Source organism: Oncorhynchus clarkii, chromosome 9, assembly GCF_045791955.1.
Source record: "Oncorhynchus clarkii lewisi isolate Uvic-CL-2024 chromosome 9, UVic_Ocla_1.0, whole genome shotgun sequence".
NCBI lineage: Eukaryota > Metazoa > Chordata > Actinopteri > Salmoniformes > Salmonidae > Oncorhynchus > Oncorhynchus clarkii.
The window spans coordinates 14,456,642-14,472,572 of record NC_092155.1 but is presented as its reverse complement, the minus strand read 5'-3'; the positions used below and the strand labels follow the sequence as shown (position 1 = coordinate 14,472,572).

General features: G+C 39.8%; 1 protein-coding gene across 1 annotated transcript in view; it reads right to left on the bottom strand.

Annotated features, from left to right (window-relative positions):
- Positions 1-740: 740 nt before the first annotated feature.
- The window catches only part of LOC139417461 (sterile alpha motif domain-containing protein 9-like), a 31,677-nt gene continuing 16,486 nt past the window's right edge, over positions 741-15,931 (bottom strand). The window contains exon 2 of the mRNA XM_071166746.1: positions 741-3,495. Coding sequence (XP_071022847.1) covers positions 741-3,386 — 2,646 coding nt within the window. The 5' untranslated portion in view covers positions 3,387-3,495. The remainder of the gene's footprint in view (positions 3,496-15,931) is intronic.

The window sequence follows — 15,931 nt, the reverse complement described above, 5'->3', positions numbered from 1 at the left end:
GGTAAAATACATTGATAAAATATTAACATTAAAATGTGTCAATCCAAGTGGTCTGAATACTTTGCAATGCACTGTATATGGACTTGTAATTGTGTTGTTTTGTTGCACCATGGACATCAGATATTGGAGTAAAGTATGCAAAATAACTGGTTTATTTAATTGAAGTACTTTTATTGGTAATATTATGAGTGTCACGTCAGCTGTTCATATCAAACCGTACATTGTTCTTTTACACATTAAATGAAATGGTGGGTCTATGCTGTGATTGATTACACATACAATGCAACTTTATTGTTCGTGTTACAGTGAACATTTGTCCTCTTGATTGCTCAACTCCCTCAGATAGGACACATCTCATACACACAGTTGCAGTGCAGCGTTTCTACGTAGAAAGCATGTAGTGGGGTTAGGGCCTTGCTCAAGGGCCCAACAGTAGGGAATTGTTGTCAGGATCTGAACACCGCAGCCCTTCAGATAGCTGGGCTACCTACTGGCCCTTTTCTTTTTTACAATGCAGTGCTTTAATGTGCTGTAGTTATCACATTTCAAGATCACATAATACAGTATAAACACATTCATGTCAACATTTCAAAGATATTACAATAACATGTTCACAACTTCCCCTTACATGTCACTTTAATTATTTTGTCTTGCCGAAATATATACAGTGGGTTAGACTCTACTGTTTGGATGTCTAACATGGAAGACTGACTTTGAGATTTTTCTCAGATGTTAATGTTTCACTTGGCCTCATACTTGATGTTGAAGGCCACGGGTCCTCCGATGTTGAAGCCAAGGTAGAACGAAACTGGTCCAGGATTCCGAATGCTGGCCAATTGATCCGGGAAAATCTTGATTCTGTTGTCTGCAATGTTCAGGAATATTTCATACTGTTCGACCACGCCCCTGATCCTAAGTAAACGATCCTTGATTGCTTCAAGTTCCCATATCTTTCCACTGCTCCACAGTTTACCCAGTTTTCTGTTCTTCTGCTTTGGGGAAAGGTTATTCATGATCAGAATGTCCACTCTTGATTTGTGGACCAGTCTGCTTAAACCCTGACCCTTTCCGAGTAGGAACAATGGAACAAGGTACCTGGAGCGGAAGTACATACTGAGGTCCCACACAAAGGACCCTCTCAGGAGATCAATGGTTTGTTCATAGGGAAAGTTGTGGGTGGCCCTACCCTCAGGCCAAAACAACATCAAAGCCAAGAGATGAAATTCAGTGGGTTGGTCAATCTGTTCACTGACATATTTCTTTAGCATGTCTTGTAAGGTTTGTAGAGGTATGGTTCTCGTTTGACGTCTTACTCCCCTTTGGCTCAGAAGGATGTTGACAAGAATGTAGTTTTGAGTAGCTTGGGCATCTGACCTTTTTTCACCATTGATTGTTCTGTAGTGCTGTTCCATCCACTGCAGGTTAGGATCAATTCTCTTTTGATCAAGACATGAGAGCAGTCCAGGAAAGCTGATTGGCATCATTCCAGTGTATTTCTGGTAGCAACCGATAACATCATCATGGAAGTACCCTGGTTCCTCTTTTCCTATTTTGGGCTTTGAGTAAGTCAGGTACTTTTCAAAGAACTCATACCTTTTCTTCACTCCGTCTTTGAGTTGTGCAATGAGAGGCAAATACTCATTGAGTTTTCCTCTGGGGAAATCATCAGCTATGTAGGGAGTTTGCTTTTTCCCTGTGAGAATGTCTTTCCACCTATTATCACACGTTGTGAGTGCCTCAAAAAGATAGTTAGCCACTTGTAGATAGCCAAAGCTTCCCCTGTTATTGAAACTATTTGATTCTAGTTCCACTTCTTTTTCTGCAGCCTTCTCCTCTTCTTTGAAAGCGATTATAGCCTTTCCTGCTATTTCCAAAATCTCACATGCAGGTGGACACGGTGTGTGTCCTATTTTCTTTCTTAAATTGCCCTTGTGAACTTGCCCAAGAGTATCTGCGATGAAGGAATTGTTGGGAGCCCTCTCTTTAGCCTTTAAAGCACAATATTCAGCTTTTTCATAGTTTTGAATTTCAATGTAGTAGAGGCGTGCTAGAGCTTGAGGGAAAAAAGGATCTGCCCCAAACTTATCCACTGCTTCTTTCAGAATGTGTTCACACATGCCTAATCCTTCATACTTCTTTATATCTTGAATCAGTTTGGAAAAGGAATCCTGTGTTTCCTCTTCTGCGTTCTGCTGTTCGTCCACTAGTGCTTTTGCTTCTGTGATTTCCCTCTTTGTTAGCATGTCTTTGATGACGGGCACCAAATGTTGCGGCACCTCTGCCTTACAAAAGTACTTCAAGAAGTTTCTTGTTGTGTCACCCCTGGTCACACGGGACATAGCCAGTAACTTGACACACTGATCAGCTATCATTGGATGCTTCATCCGGACACGTTTGTCTTCCTCTTGTCCGGAGAAAGTGACTATGAGGTCATTGAAAGGGTGCATTCTACTTTCAAAGTCTTGAGACCTTGCATCAGGGAATTCCGCACATTCAGACTCTAGAAGGTAGGATCCAGGGACGTAGAAATTTAGCAATGACAAAAATGGAAGGAGCAGGTTTTGGGGCTTCACCAAATGTTTATTAACACAAGCCTTAACACTATCCTGGATGTATGTTTTACTGAAATTTCCACACATTATGTTGAAACCATGGAACTTGGTATGCTGGTCTGCATAGCGCTTACGGATCACATCTAGCTTATTTCTGAATTTGTCTTTCTCTTCTTCAGAGAGCTGTCTTCTAAGGATCACTGAAATTCTGGTTGTTGGATCGTCATGTTCCACGATAAAAGACTTACGCACACAGTTTAACATGATGAGTACAGGAACTTTCGACGTAATCTTTCTCTCTGCAATTTCTCTCATCAGGCAATCCGCCATGTTCTCATCCTCAAGCAAGAGGAGCACAGTGTTTTGTGAATCTCCTGCCTTGAAAAGGTTTATTACTTGGTCGGCGATAGCGGTGCTGTTTGCCCCCGTTGATTCTTTTAAGACTGCACACCTATGCTTTTTCCTCATGTCCCAGAGCACCTGCATGGCTAGGGTGGACCCCCCACTGCTTGGCTCGTGCAAAAGCTTGAAAATGGCAATGCTGCGAGGACTTTTTCGCTTACTTTGAATCAGCTTTTTTAAATTACTGTATCCATCCCTCTTTATGAAGGTTGAATCCACAGCTGCTTCTCGTTCAGCCATGTAGAAATTCAGCCATTGAGGTGGCGCTCCCTTGTAAAAGTTGACCTGTGCCATGGCTGCATCTGTTTGGTTGATTGTGTCCCTCTCAAACTCATTCTCACACAAGACATCCAAAAGTGACAGGGAGTCACATTGGTATGGAATATTACCACCATAGGCATTAGGCAGGGTTGGTGTTCTATCGGTTGGCATGAGGATGTTTGTTTATCCCAGCTTGAAATGTGAATACGGGTTTTTCTTCTATGCCAGTTGTGTAGTTTGTAGGTTCGGGAGTTGTAATAAAAGTGAATGCTGATAGATCCTGTAGGGAAGAGAAGGATTGCATTTTTTTATTATGCTATTCAGCTATTCAAGAGCCCATTAGTAATGACTTAATATTGCATTCATCTATGCTGAAATGTCTGATTGACATCATATACATTTATAATGAAAATTAAGAGTTTGTTAGAAATGTATTTGATGTTTCATTAAAACTGTTGAGCTTTCATTCAAGATATTCAACATGGTCTTAGTTGGCTTTCAATGCAAATGGTAGGAAAGAATAGGAACATAGCCCAACAGGTTAATAGTACATATCTGTAAGTACTATCTGAACTGATTTAGATACATAAACATGACCAGTATAAAGAACTACTGTTTATATTCCATCTGACCTTCATCTGCACAGTATAACTGATACAGTTGCTGACACATTGAGTACTACTACTAATTAACCCTTTACACTCAAATGCGATCAAAATGGCAGATTTGGTTACTGATAAGCACTAAATCGGAAGGCAGGGGATGAACTGTAACATAGTATACAAGTTCTGGGATTCCGCTTTACAAGTATTAATGGGATATAATTGTCAGAAGTTTTATGCAGGAGCACCCCAGCAACAAGAAGATGCCCCTATTCTTCCAGCCATTTGGGTTACTTTTGCACATTTGGTGTCTGAGTGAGAGGAATTATGTAAATCAATAGGATGCAATGTGTTCTGAAACATTCATTAAGGGAGTTTGCTATACCCCTTGTTCAAGAAAAAGGTCAAAAGTATACCGCTTGCTAGATTTTGAAATGGAAAAATCAATCCCGTTTATATAAAGCGACCTATAACGATGCATAACTCTGAAAGGCCTTTACATTTTACATGTTAGTCATTTAGCAGACACTCTTATCCAGAGTGACTTACAGTAGTGATTGCATAAATGTTCATACTGGTCCCCCGTGGGAAACGCTTTAGCTAGAAACAAGCTGTAAATGAGAGCTGGGATTTTAATGCATATAATTTTTACATGAAATTGACGAGGCAATCCTTCGATGCACTTACCACTCTATATTTTGGTTTGTCTCCATGACATTCAGAAGCTGAGTTCTGACCTTAATTCAAGAATACTTCTTAAAACTAAGATTGGGAAGTAATCTAATCGGTGACTCTCAACAGAGCTAATTACTTTCTGAGAAATATGTTTATCTAAATTGATACTTGATGATACATGCAGGAACCAACCCTATGAACCCGTAAATGTAAACTGCACAAAGTCAAAAGTGTAAAGTTTGGATTCAGGTGATCTGTTGTGTCCTCATATTTGTTCTGATAATTTCCCCATAATCCCAAAAGTGTTCCCTTTCAAATGTTACCATGGTTATGCATACAGGATGTTCTGTGGTTGATAACTTGTTAGAGCTGTTGATGAGTCATTGATGATAATCTGAACATTGTATTGCTATTACAATAAGATATAACAGGGGACAGTATATCACAAAAGTGAGTACACCCTCACAATTTTGTAAATATTTGAGTATATCTTTTCACGTGACAACACTGAAGAAATGACACTCTGCTACAATGTAATGTAGTGAGTGTACAGCTTGTATAACAGTGTAAATTTGCTGTCCCCTCAAAATAACTCAACACACAGCCATTAATGTCTAAACCGCTGGCAACAAAAGTGAGTACACCCCTAAGTAAAAATGTCCAAATTGGACCCAAAGTGTCAATATTTTATGTGGCCACCATCATTTTCCAGCACTGCCTTAACCCTCTTGGGCATGGAGTTCACCAGAGTAATTTCTTCAGTGTTGTCACATGAAAAGATATACTCAAACATTTACAAAAATGTGAGGGGTATACTCAATTTTGTGATATATTGTAGATACATTTAATAAAATTCACAAGCTTATTTAAAACTTTAAACACTTTCTCATGATCGCTGTCTTGACGGATTTGTAAAGGATTTCCTTCCAGTAATCGCTGTGTTTGTCGTTACATCATATATTAAGAATTGAACAGTTAAAGGGACAACCTTCAGTTTGAACAATAACAAAGTGTTCACCTTTCCGCTGTTTTGGTAAACTGCTGAGGGATGGGACTGGAGAAATGCAGCTAGACATGAGTCTACAACTGAGCACATAGATAAGCGGTCCGATAGGTTATTCTGCAAGACGCAACGCTATATTCCTTTCCATTATTCAGGATATTTAGTATGACAAATGTTATTTGCAGCAGGGTTGTAGATACTTGTTAACTTTCTGGCTTGTTTGTTGTTTTTTCTATTAGATTTTCTTGTAATTTCTTTTTCACGTGTAATTTAACTTTTGTAACAAGGAGTTTTAATATGACTTTGGCGGAGCATGGCCGGACAAACCGTGTCTTAGGGCCCAGACTTTGGCGGAGCATGGCCGGACGAACCGTGTCTTAGGGCCCAGGCAAGGAACATTTGCCTCTTACCATTGGAGAGAAAATGTTGCCGTTTTCTAGCTAATTTCCTGCCATTCTACACATTTTGTCATGGGGCAGAGAATTTTTTGGGGTGGGGGGGTGGGGGGTGGGGGGGGGGGTTGTTATGTGAAATGTTTAGGGAGCTTTTTTAAATGTTTTATATATATATCTCCCCAGGGACTACAGCTGAAAACTAGCCAGCTGACAAAATCTGACACATTTACAGAAAAGTTAATTGATGTGCATTGTCCATCTCAAATAAATAAATACATTGATTCGGTTAGAAATTTGGCCCTGTCCATATAGGCCAATTCCCTCAAGTGTAAAGTTAGTCAATCATAGTCAACAACACACAGAATTGATTGACTCACTTCAATGAGTACATTTGATATTCCCTACCAAGATAAAATATTCCATGGAAAATAGACATTACTCTTTCCTTTGTCTGTTTGAAGAAGGTTCTATATTTTTGTGGGAATCACGGCCGAGTCTGGAAAGAAACATATCATATTTACACTTCAGAGAAATAATTAATTTTAATCTGAAATCCGGTTCATCTGAAAGTACAGCCTTTGTATTGTATACATTAAATGGTTTATAAAAGTAGGTTGCAAAATTATTATTATTATTATTATTGGTTCTTGTAATACAATGGATGACCCTTGATGTGTCCTTTTATAGTCAAATTTGAGTTGAGCCACCCACATTCAAACCGGTTCAGGTTGATGTTTATTTCCCCTGTGTATTTAGTCTCTATGCATCAGTCCGTGCCAGGTTCCCAGGGTAAACTGGATGAACTGGACAGATTAGATGCCAGTGATGAAGATGTCATTGTTACATTTCACTGTAAATGAAAATATGTTGGGGGATGGTTTAATTAAATGGTGCTTTGTTTGTTTTTCCTGTAACCTGTGCAGCAGTATCACAGGAAATGTTGACTGTCCAGCAGTATCACAGGAAATGTTGACTGTCCAGCAGTATCACAGGAAATGTAGACTGTCCAGCAGTATCACAGGAAATGTAGACTGTCCAGCAGTATCACAGGAAATGTTGACTGTCCAGCAGTATCACAGGAAATGTTGACTGTCCAGCAGTATCACAGGAAATGTAGACTGTCCAGCAGTATCACAGGAAGTGTAGACTGTCCAGCAGTATCACAGGAAATGTAGACTGTCCAGCAGTATCACAGGAAATGTAGACTGTCCAGCAGTATCACAGGAAATGTTGACTGTCCAGCAGTATCACAGGAAATGTAGACTGTCCAGCAGTATCACAGGAAATGTAGACTGTCCAGCAGTATCACAGGAAGTGTAGACTGTCCAGCAGTATCACAGGAAATGTAGACTGTCCAGCAGTATCACAGGAAATGTAGACTGTCCAGCAGTATCACAGGAAATGTAGACTGTCCAGCAGTATCACAGGGAATGTAGACTGTCCAGCAGTATCACAGGAAATGTAGACTGTGTAGCAGTATCACAGGAAATATAGACTGTGTAGCAGTATCACAGGAAATGTAGACTGTGTAGCAGAATGACAGGAAATGTAGACTGTGTAGCAGTATCACAGGAAATGTAGACTGTGGAGCAGTATCACAGGAAATGTAGACTGTGTAGCAGTATCACAGGAAATGTAGACTGTGTAGCAGTATCACAGGAAATGTAGACTGTGGAGCAGTATCACAGGATCAATTTGTTATAATATTGTATATTCTATGTTTTTATGGACTCTTCGAAGATTATCCCCCATTGTGACATATTTAAATAAATAAATAAAATGTATTTATATAGCCCTTCGTACATCAGCTGATATCTCAAAGTGCTGTACAGAAACCCAGGCTAAAACCCCAAACATCAAGCAATGCAGGTGTAGAAGCACAGTGGCTAGGAAAAACTCCTTAGAAAGGCCAAAACCTAGGAAGAAACCCACGAGAGAACCAGGCTATGAGGGGTGGCCAGTCCTCTTCTGGCTGTGTCAGGTGGAGATTATAACAGAACATGGCCAAGATGTTCAAATGTTCATAAATGACCAGCATGGTCAAATAATAATAATCACAGACAGAACAGTTGAAACTGGAGCAGCAGCACGGCCAGGTGGACTGGGGACAGCAAGGAGTAATCATGCCAGGTAGTCCTGAGGCATGGTCCTAGGGCTCAGGTCCTCTGAGAGAAAGAGAGAGAGAGAATTAGAGAGAGCATACTTAAATTCACACCAGATAAGACAGGAGAAGTACTCCAGATATAACAAACTGACCCTAGCCCCCTGACACATAAACTACTGCAGCAGCCTCCAGTATTTATGAGACAGGAGGGGTCAGGAGACACTGTGGCCCCATCCGATGATACCCCCGGACAGGGCCAAACAGGAAGGATATAACCCCACCCAATTACAGCTGTAATCGCAGCAAAAGGTGGCGCTACAAAGTATTAACTTAAGGGGGCTGAATAATTTTGCACGCCCAATTTTTCAGTTTTTGATTTGTTAAAAAAGTTTGAAATATCCAATAAATGTCGTTCCACTTCATGATTGTGTCCCACTTGTTGTTGATTCTTCACAAAAAAATACAGTTTTATATCTTTATGTTTGAAGCCTGAAATGTGGCAAAAGGTCGCAAAGTTCAAGGGGGCCGAATACTTTCGCGAGGCACTGTATAGTGAAATGGTCCTAAAACGGAACCGTGAGGAACACTGACATTTACAGTTGATTTGTCAGAGGACAAACCATCACAGAGACAAACTGATATCTTTCCGACATATAAGATCTAAACCAGGCCAGAACTTGTCCGTGTAGACCAATTTGGGTTTCCAATCTCTCCAAAAGAATGTGGTGATCGATGGTATCAAAAGCAGCCCTAAGGTCTAGGAGCACAAGGACAGATGCAAAGCCTCGGTCTGATGCCATTAAAAGGTAATTTACCACCTTCACAAGTGCCGTCTCAGTGCTATGATGGGGTCTAAAACCAGACTGAAGCATTTCGTAAACATTGTTTGTCTTCAGGAAGGCAGTGAGTTGCTGCGCAACAGCCTTTTCTAAAATTTTCGAGAGGAATGGAAGATTCGATATAGGCCGATAGTTTTTTACAACTGTCAGAGTTGGATAAAACACACAGATTTTAGACCTGAGGGGTTTACAACTAAACAGGATCAGTCGGTTAGCCAGCTAATATGCCTAAATATTTTTTATTAATAATTTATGTTTTCGAAAGATAAGCTTGAAATGGGCATGGTGTAATTAACTCAACAACCTTAAACACAGATCTAAGTTTAGATTTCTTAATGAACCTGAAAATCAATAGTTATATCTGGTGTTTTGTCAACGTTAGCTGGCTAACTGAGTCAGGTTACCACACTAGGGGTGAGATTATTTAGTTACACTTTCATTATCTGGTGTCAGTATATTTTAGTTTTCCTGGAAATGGTGTGACAGAAAGAACACTGCAGTATGTGCCAAGTTCACATTCCCAACCCACCTCTCTGCAGGAGCAGATACTCATCATCACATTCCTTCCACATAAATTGAAACTTATAAATCATAGTTATTGTGATGTAATAGGAATGTTAATTAAGCAATAAGGCACAAGAGCCTGTATCATGACTGCAGTCACAGGCAAATGGTGTTGTTAGGCCCCCCGGGATTGTCAACCCATTTACCTGTGACTGTATTCCTGATACATGCCTTATTGCTTTTATAAAACTGTTACCAGCATATTCAAATAACAAAGAATTAAGAAAGAGCTCTTACTCCACTAGCGCGTCGTGAAACACACCATCCAAGTTGCTAATTATTGTTCAGAGAACGTTGATTACCCTCGTTGATTATCCCTTACATGTAGGGCCCTGAGTTTTCCCTGACAACATGATCTGACCAGGGAAAACTCTGTGCCTACTTATGGTCTACCCTGGCCCTTATGAATGAGTGAATATCAGTTGAAATACAGTAATGAATGAGTGAATATCAGTTGAAATACAGTAATGACTGAGTGAATGTCCGTTGAAATACAGTAATGAATGTGTGAATGTCAGTTGAAATACAGTAATGAATGAGAGAATATCAGTTGAAATACAGTAATGAATGAGTGAATATCAGTTGAAATACAGTAATGAATGTGTGAATATCAGTTGAAATACAGTAATGAATGAGTGCATATCAGTTGAAATACAGTAATGAATGAGTGAATATCAGTTGAAATACAGTAATGAATGAGTGAATATCAGTTGAAATACAGTAATGAATGAGTGAATACCAGTTGAAATACAGTAATGAATGAGTGAATATCAGTTGAAATACAGTAATGAATGAGTGAATATCCGTTGAAATACAGTAATGAATGAGTGAATATCTGAAATACAGTAATGAATGAGTGAATATCCATTGTAATACAGCAGGTACATTCCAAGAGCAGACGATACACTGTGATATTTCTCAGGTTATTGCATTTATTTATATTCTATAAACTGTTCATACATGAACTTATATTATTTCCCAACTCTGTCTCAATGTTTTAACAGGTGATTCTGTCACCCATTTGAATGGTCACTGCACAATGAAATAAAAACACCTACAGCTTTTCTTCTATTGAGAAAAGACCAGATTGGGTATAGTGCAAAGCAGGATCAATGGGTTAGCCACAAACTTCCCTAAATAACTTTTTATAAAAAAAAAAAGATACGCTTGAAATGGACATGGCCTAATTGACTCAACAACGCAAAACATATACTGATGTTTAGCTTTTTTAAATGTACCTGAAAATCAGTCTTTACTTTGGTTGTTTTTCAAAGTTGGCTGGCTAACTCATTGGTGCTGCTTTGGTTCGTCAAAAGAATGCAGGCTTGAAGTAATATACTTTTCAAAACCATGTTCATTATGAATAGGAAGCAAACTGCATATCAACTGATACATGTTGAAAGGAATAATGTTGTTTCTACAGACATTCAAATACCGTAAAACTTCAATGAATCACCCCAGAGTTTATTTGCTTAAATCACTGAACACAACAGGCACTATTTCAGCCAGGCGTCTAGACCCTTCACGCACACAGCTTTTACTCATACCACATCTTGTGATATATCTTGACAGTATGATTTTATTTAACATATTTCTTTAACAATGCGCTGTACAAAAAGGTGATTAGTACAAAAAAAAGTTTGGTAAATTAGTGTTATTTTTTTAAAGCAAATTGTTGAAAAAAAAGGGATGTTTTTCTCAGATTTGTACTCATTTGCATTGTGAAAAATGTCTCCCACTGAGTTACAAAAAAAACATTCAACATAAGAAACATGTATCATCTCCAATAATCCGAAGTCTGATACTTATTTTCGTATATGTTCATTTAAGTTATTATTCTGTATACCTTCTCTGACAGAATAAGTAAATGTAAGTAAAGAAGTAGGGGTGAGAGAGGGGGGGTGGGGGTAGGGAGAGAGGGTGGTAGGGAGGAGAGATGGCGGGGTGGAGGGACAGAGAGAGATGGGGGTTGGGGGGAGAGAGAAGTGTGGTGAGGGAAGAGAGAGAGAGGGGGTGGGAGAGAGTGGTGAGACAAAAGGGAGGGAGTGGGGGAGAGAGAGGGGGGTGGGGGAGAGAGCGAGGGACATGATTGTTTTCAACTCTAGAGACAGCAGGAGTGGTAGAGATACTCTGAATGATCGGCTATGAAAAGCCAACTGACATTTACTCCTGAGGTGCTGACCTGCCTGTTGCACCCTCGACAACCACTGTGATTATTATTATTTGACCCTGCTGGTCATCTATGAACATTTGAGCATCTTGGCCATGTTCTGTTATAATCTCCACCTGGCACAGCCAGAAGAGGACTGGCCACCCCCCATAGCCTGGTTCCTCTCTAGGTTTCTTCCTAGTTTCTGGCCTTTCTAAGGAGTTTTTCCTAGCCACCGTGCATCTACACCTGCGTTGCTTGCTGTTTGGGGTTTTAGGCTGGGTTTCTGTACAGCACTTTGAGACATCAGCTGATGTAAGAAGGACTAAAAGTAGAAAAAAAATCCAGAAAATCACATTGTAGGATTTTAATGAATTTATTTGCAAATTATGGTGGAAAATAAGTATTTGGTCACCTACAAACAAGCAAGATTTCTGGCTCTCACAGACCTGTAACTTCTTCTTTAAGAGGCTCCTCTGTCCTCCACTCGTTACCTATATTAATGGCACCTGTTTGAACTTGTTATCAGTATAAAAGACACCTGTCCACAACCTCAAACATTCACACTCCAAACTCCACTATGGCCAAGACCAAATAGCTGTCAAAGGACACCAGAAACAAAATTGTAGACCTGCACCAGGCTGGGAAGACTGAATCTGCAATAGGTAAGCAGCTTGGTTTGAAGAAATCAACTGTGGGAGCAATTATTAGGAAATGGAAGACATACAAGACCACTGATAATCTCCCTCGATCTGGGGCTCCACGCAAGATCTCACCCAGGGGGGTCAAAATTATCACAAGAACGGTGAGCAAAAATCCCAGAACCACACGGGGGGACCTAGTGAATGACCTGCAGAGAGCTGGGACCAAGGTAACAAAGCCTACCATCAGTGACACACAGGATTTGAGTCCCCGCCAGGGACTCAAATCCTGCAGTGCCAGACGTACTGGCTTAAGCAGGGGGACACATGTCCAGGCCCATCTGAAGTTTGCTAGAGAGCATTTGGATGATCCAGAAGAAGATTGGGAGAATGTCATATGGTCAGATGAAACCAAAATATAACTTTTTGGTAAAAACTCAACTCATCGTGTTTGGAGGACAAAGAATGCTGAGTTGCATCCAAAGAACACCATACTTACTGTGAAGCATGGGGGTGGAAACATTATGCTTTGGGGCTGTTTTTCTGCAACGGGACCAGGACGACTGATCCGTGTAAAGGAAAGAATGAATGGGGCCATGTATCGTGAGATTTTGAGTGAAAACCTCCTTCCATCAGCAAAGGCATTGAAGATGAAACGTGGCTGGGTCTTACCGCCCGGGCAACGAAGGAGTGGCGTCGTAAGAAGCATTTCAAGGTCCTGGAGTGGCCTAGCCAGTCTCCAGATCTCAACCCCATAGAAAATCTTTGGAGGGAGTTGTTGCCCAGCAACAGCCCCAAAACATCACTGCTCTAGAGGAGATCTGCATGGAGGAATGGGCCAAAATACCAGCAACAGTGTGTGAAAACCTTGTGAAGACTTACAGAAAACGTTTTACCTCTGTCATTGCCAACAAAGGGTATTGAGATACACTTTTGTTATTGACCAAATACTTATTTTCCACCATAATTTGCAAATTAATTAATTAAAAATCCTACAATGTTAATTTTTTTTCTAATTTTGTCTGTCATAGTTGAAGTGTACCTATGATGAAAATTACAGGCCTCTCTCATATTTTAAATTGGGAGATCATGCACAATTGGTGGCTGACTAAATACTTTTTTGCCCCACAGTACATACAGGAAAACGATTCCAAATAAATTACATTGTTATGTGCTCCACCACCCATGTTATCTACATGAGAGAGAATAAAGTAGACGGCACACGTCAAACGTTTGATTTATGACCCTATGTCCGGATGATGTGTAAATGCTCATATTTGGGAATCCGGTCAGGACATCCTGGCGGGAAGTTATCACGTGGTTATGCCCATATATGGGCATCCTGTTCCTGTTCTCACGCCTTAGAGTGAGTGTTAATTTATGCATATAGTGCGTCTATTCCTTTGAAGCTGTCACGCTTTAGTTGGTGTTTATTTAGCAAGATAGTGCATCTGTATATGTTAAAGCATGTGTAGGCATTTGATCTATCCCTGTGTGTGTGTGTCTCTGCAGGGTTGTTAGAAACAGTGTTTTTTTTTAAAATCTAAACAATTCAACAATAGGAGGGCATATATACATAACGATACCCAAACAACAGGTGATTTTCCTAGGTAGGAGAGCTGCTCTCCAGGGTGGGGGCTGTCACAGTCAATCATGCCAGCCTATTTTTGAAAGGTCTTTACTTATGACTTAAACAGATTCATTTTCTACCCAGCTTATTAATTAATTCTGTGTGATAAATCAGGTGTTTCTTGGTGGGCTTAAACAAATCTACTGTGAAACAAAAGTACGGTCATACGTCTTGTTGACCCCAAGATGGCCTGCCATAGTAACATCATGAGCCAACCTCAGTATCTCTTGTCGAAGTGTAACTGGAACGACAACGAGCTGTCAACTCACAGGCATTGTAGCATTTGGCTTGTCATTTTTCTTCACTGTCCAATTACATACTGAGGGGAGTGTATTTGTTTAAAAACATATATTTCTATTGTATATTTTGTTGTCTGTAAATCCAGGACATCTAGGTGACATGGTTGAGCATTTATCTTTTCAGAGGACTTCCTTGCCGGAAATTCCAAGCCAGCTCCTGTATATCATTGACAAAATTCCAAGCTAAAATGTTGGGTTACTGTGCTGCTGGCTACTAACATTTAAATGTAGAAGTAAAAGAAGGGATGATAAAATAACGATTCTATGCTCCTGTTATATTTGTGTATTTCTTGTAAACACAGAAATAAAACAAAGCCTAAATGCCATCACGCCCTTTCCCCTAAAATAATCTTCAAATGCCCCCCATTCTCCATCCCAGCTCCTCATTCACTCTTCAGGTCTCTGATTAGCAGATACTTCTCCAGGTTCTTAAAGAAAATATATTTGATGCCGCTTGCTTTCAGAGGTCCAATGCAGAGTTCCCTCATCTGATCGTATCTGGTGTTTTTGGCCAGTACTTCACTGTAGCCCTCGTCAGTGAAGACTCTTTTGGCCAGTACTTCACTGTAGCCCTCGTCAGTGAAGACTCTTTTGGCCAGTACTTCAATACATCTGAATATACCGTATATTATGTTTAATAAGTTTGGATGCAAAATAAGAACAATAACAAAAACGAAACTGATTTAGTTTAGGATATTCTAATGTTTACAGGACTTACTTTGTAAATAGCAAGTGGTACTCGTTGTGTAATCAACTGAAAAGGAAACAGAGACAATTACTGTCACGTTCTGACCTTTATTTCCTTTGTTTTGTCGTTATTTATTATGGTCAGGGCGTGAGTTGGGGTGGGCAGTCTATGTTTGTTTTTGTATGATTTTGGGATTTCTATGTTTCGGCCTAGTATGGTTCTCAAACAGAGGCAGGTATCATTAGTTGTCTCTGATTGAGAATCATACTTAGGTAGCCTGGGTTTCACTGTTTGTTTGTGGGTGTTTGTTTCCGTGTCTGTGTTTATTCACCACACGGTACTGTTTTCGGTTTCGGTTATTCACGTCGCGTTTATTGTTTTTGTATTTTAGTGTTCTGTTTGTCTTTAAAATTAACATCATGAACACTTACCATGCCACATCTTGGTCTGATCCATACTACACCTCCTCTTCAGATGAAGAGGAGGAAAACCATTACAATTACTATTCCTTTTACATATGACTTGAATGACCTTAAACACACATTGAAATCATATTTGAGGACATGTACTATATACAAATCACTGGATAATATTCTTCTAACCTTTCCATATTGTATGGGCCCATGTGATGTACCCCTTTCAGTTTAGGGATTAGTTCCATCCTGAAGTAAACATCTGCATCTTCTATAACTCAAATAAATGTGTTAGATTGACATATCTCAGGACTATTTCCTGTTGTGTGTGTGAGGTAGAGAGAGAGACTATAAAACTGTAGCTTAAGACTGACATGGAGCCGACAGTTTCTTCTGACACAAGGTTATTTACATTTCTGATAATTCTTAGTTTATTCTGGATACATTGCTATCTTGTTTTGGATTTCATACATTTTCTATAGGACTTCAAAACGTACAGAAGGGTCAACATTGGAAGGGGAAAGGGGGATACCTAGTCAGTCGTACAACTGAATCCATTCAACTGAAATGGGTCTTCCACATTTAACCCAACCCCTCTGAATCAGATGTTTTCTGACCGATTGACCGATGGGTCTTCTCTGGTCTTTGTTTTAGAGTCCTTGTGTTGTGTGTTTAACCTGTTAATATAGTATCAATTCACCTGTTAATGTAGTA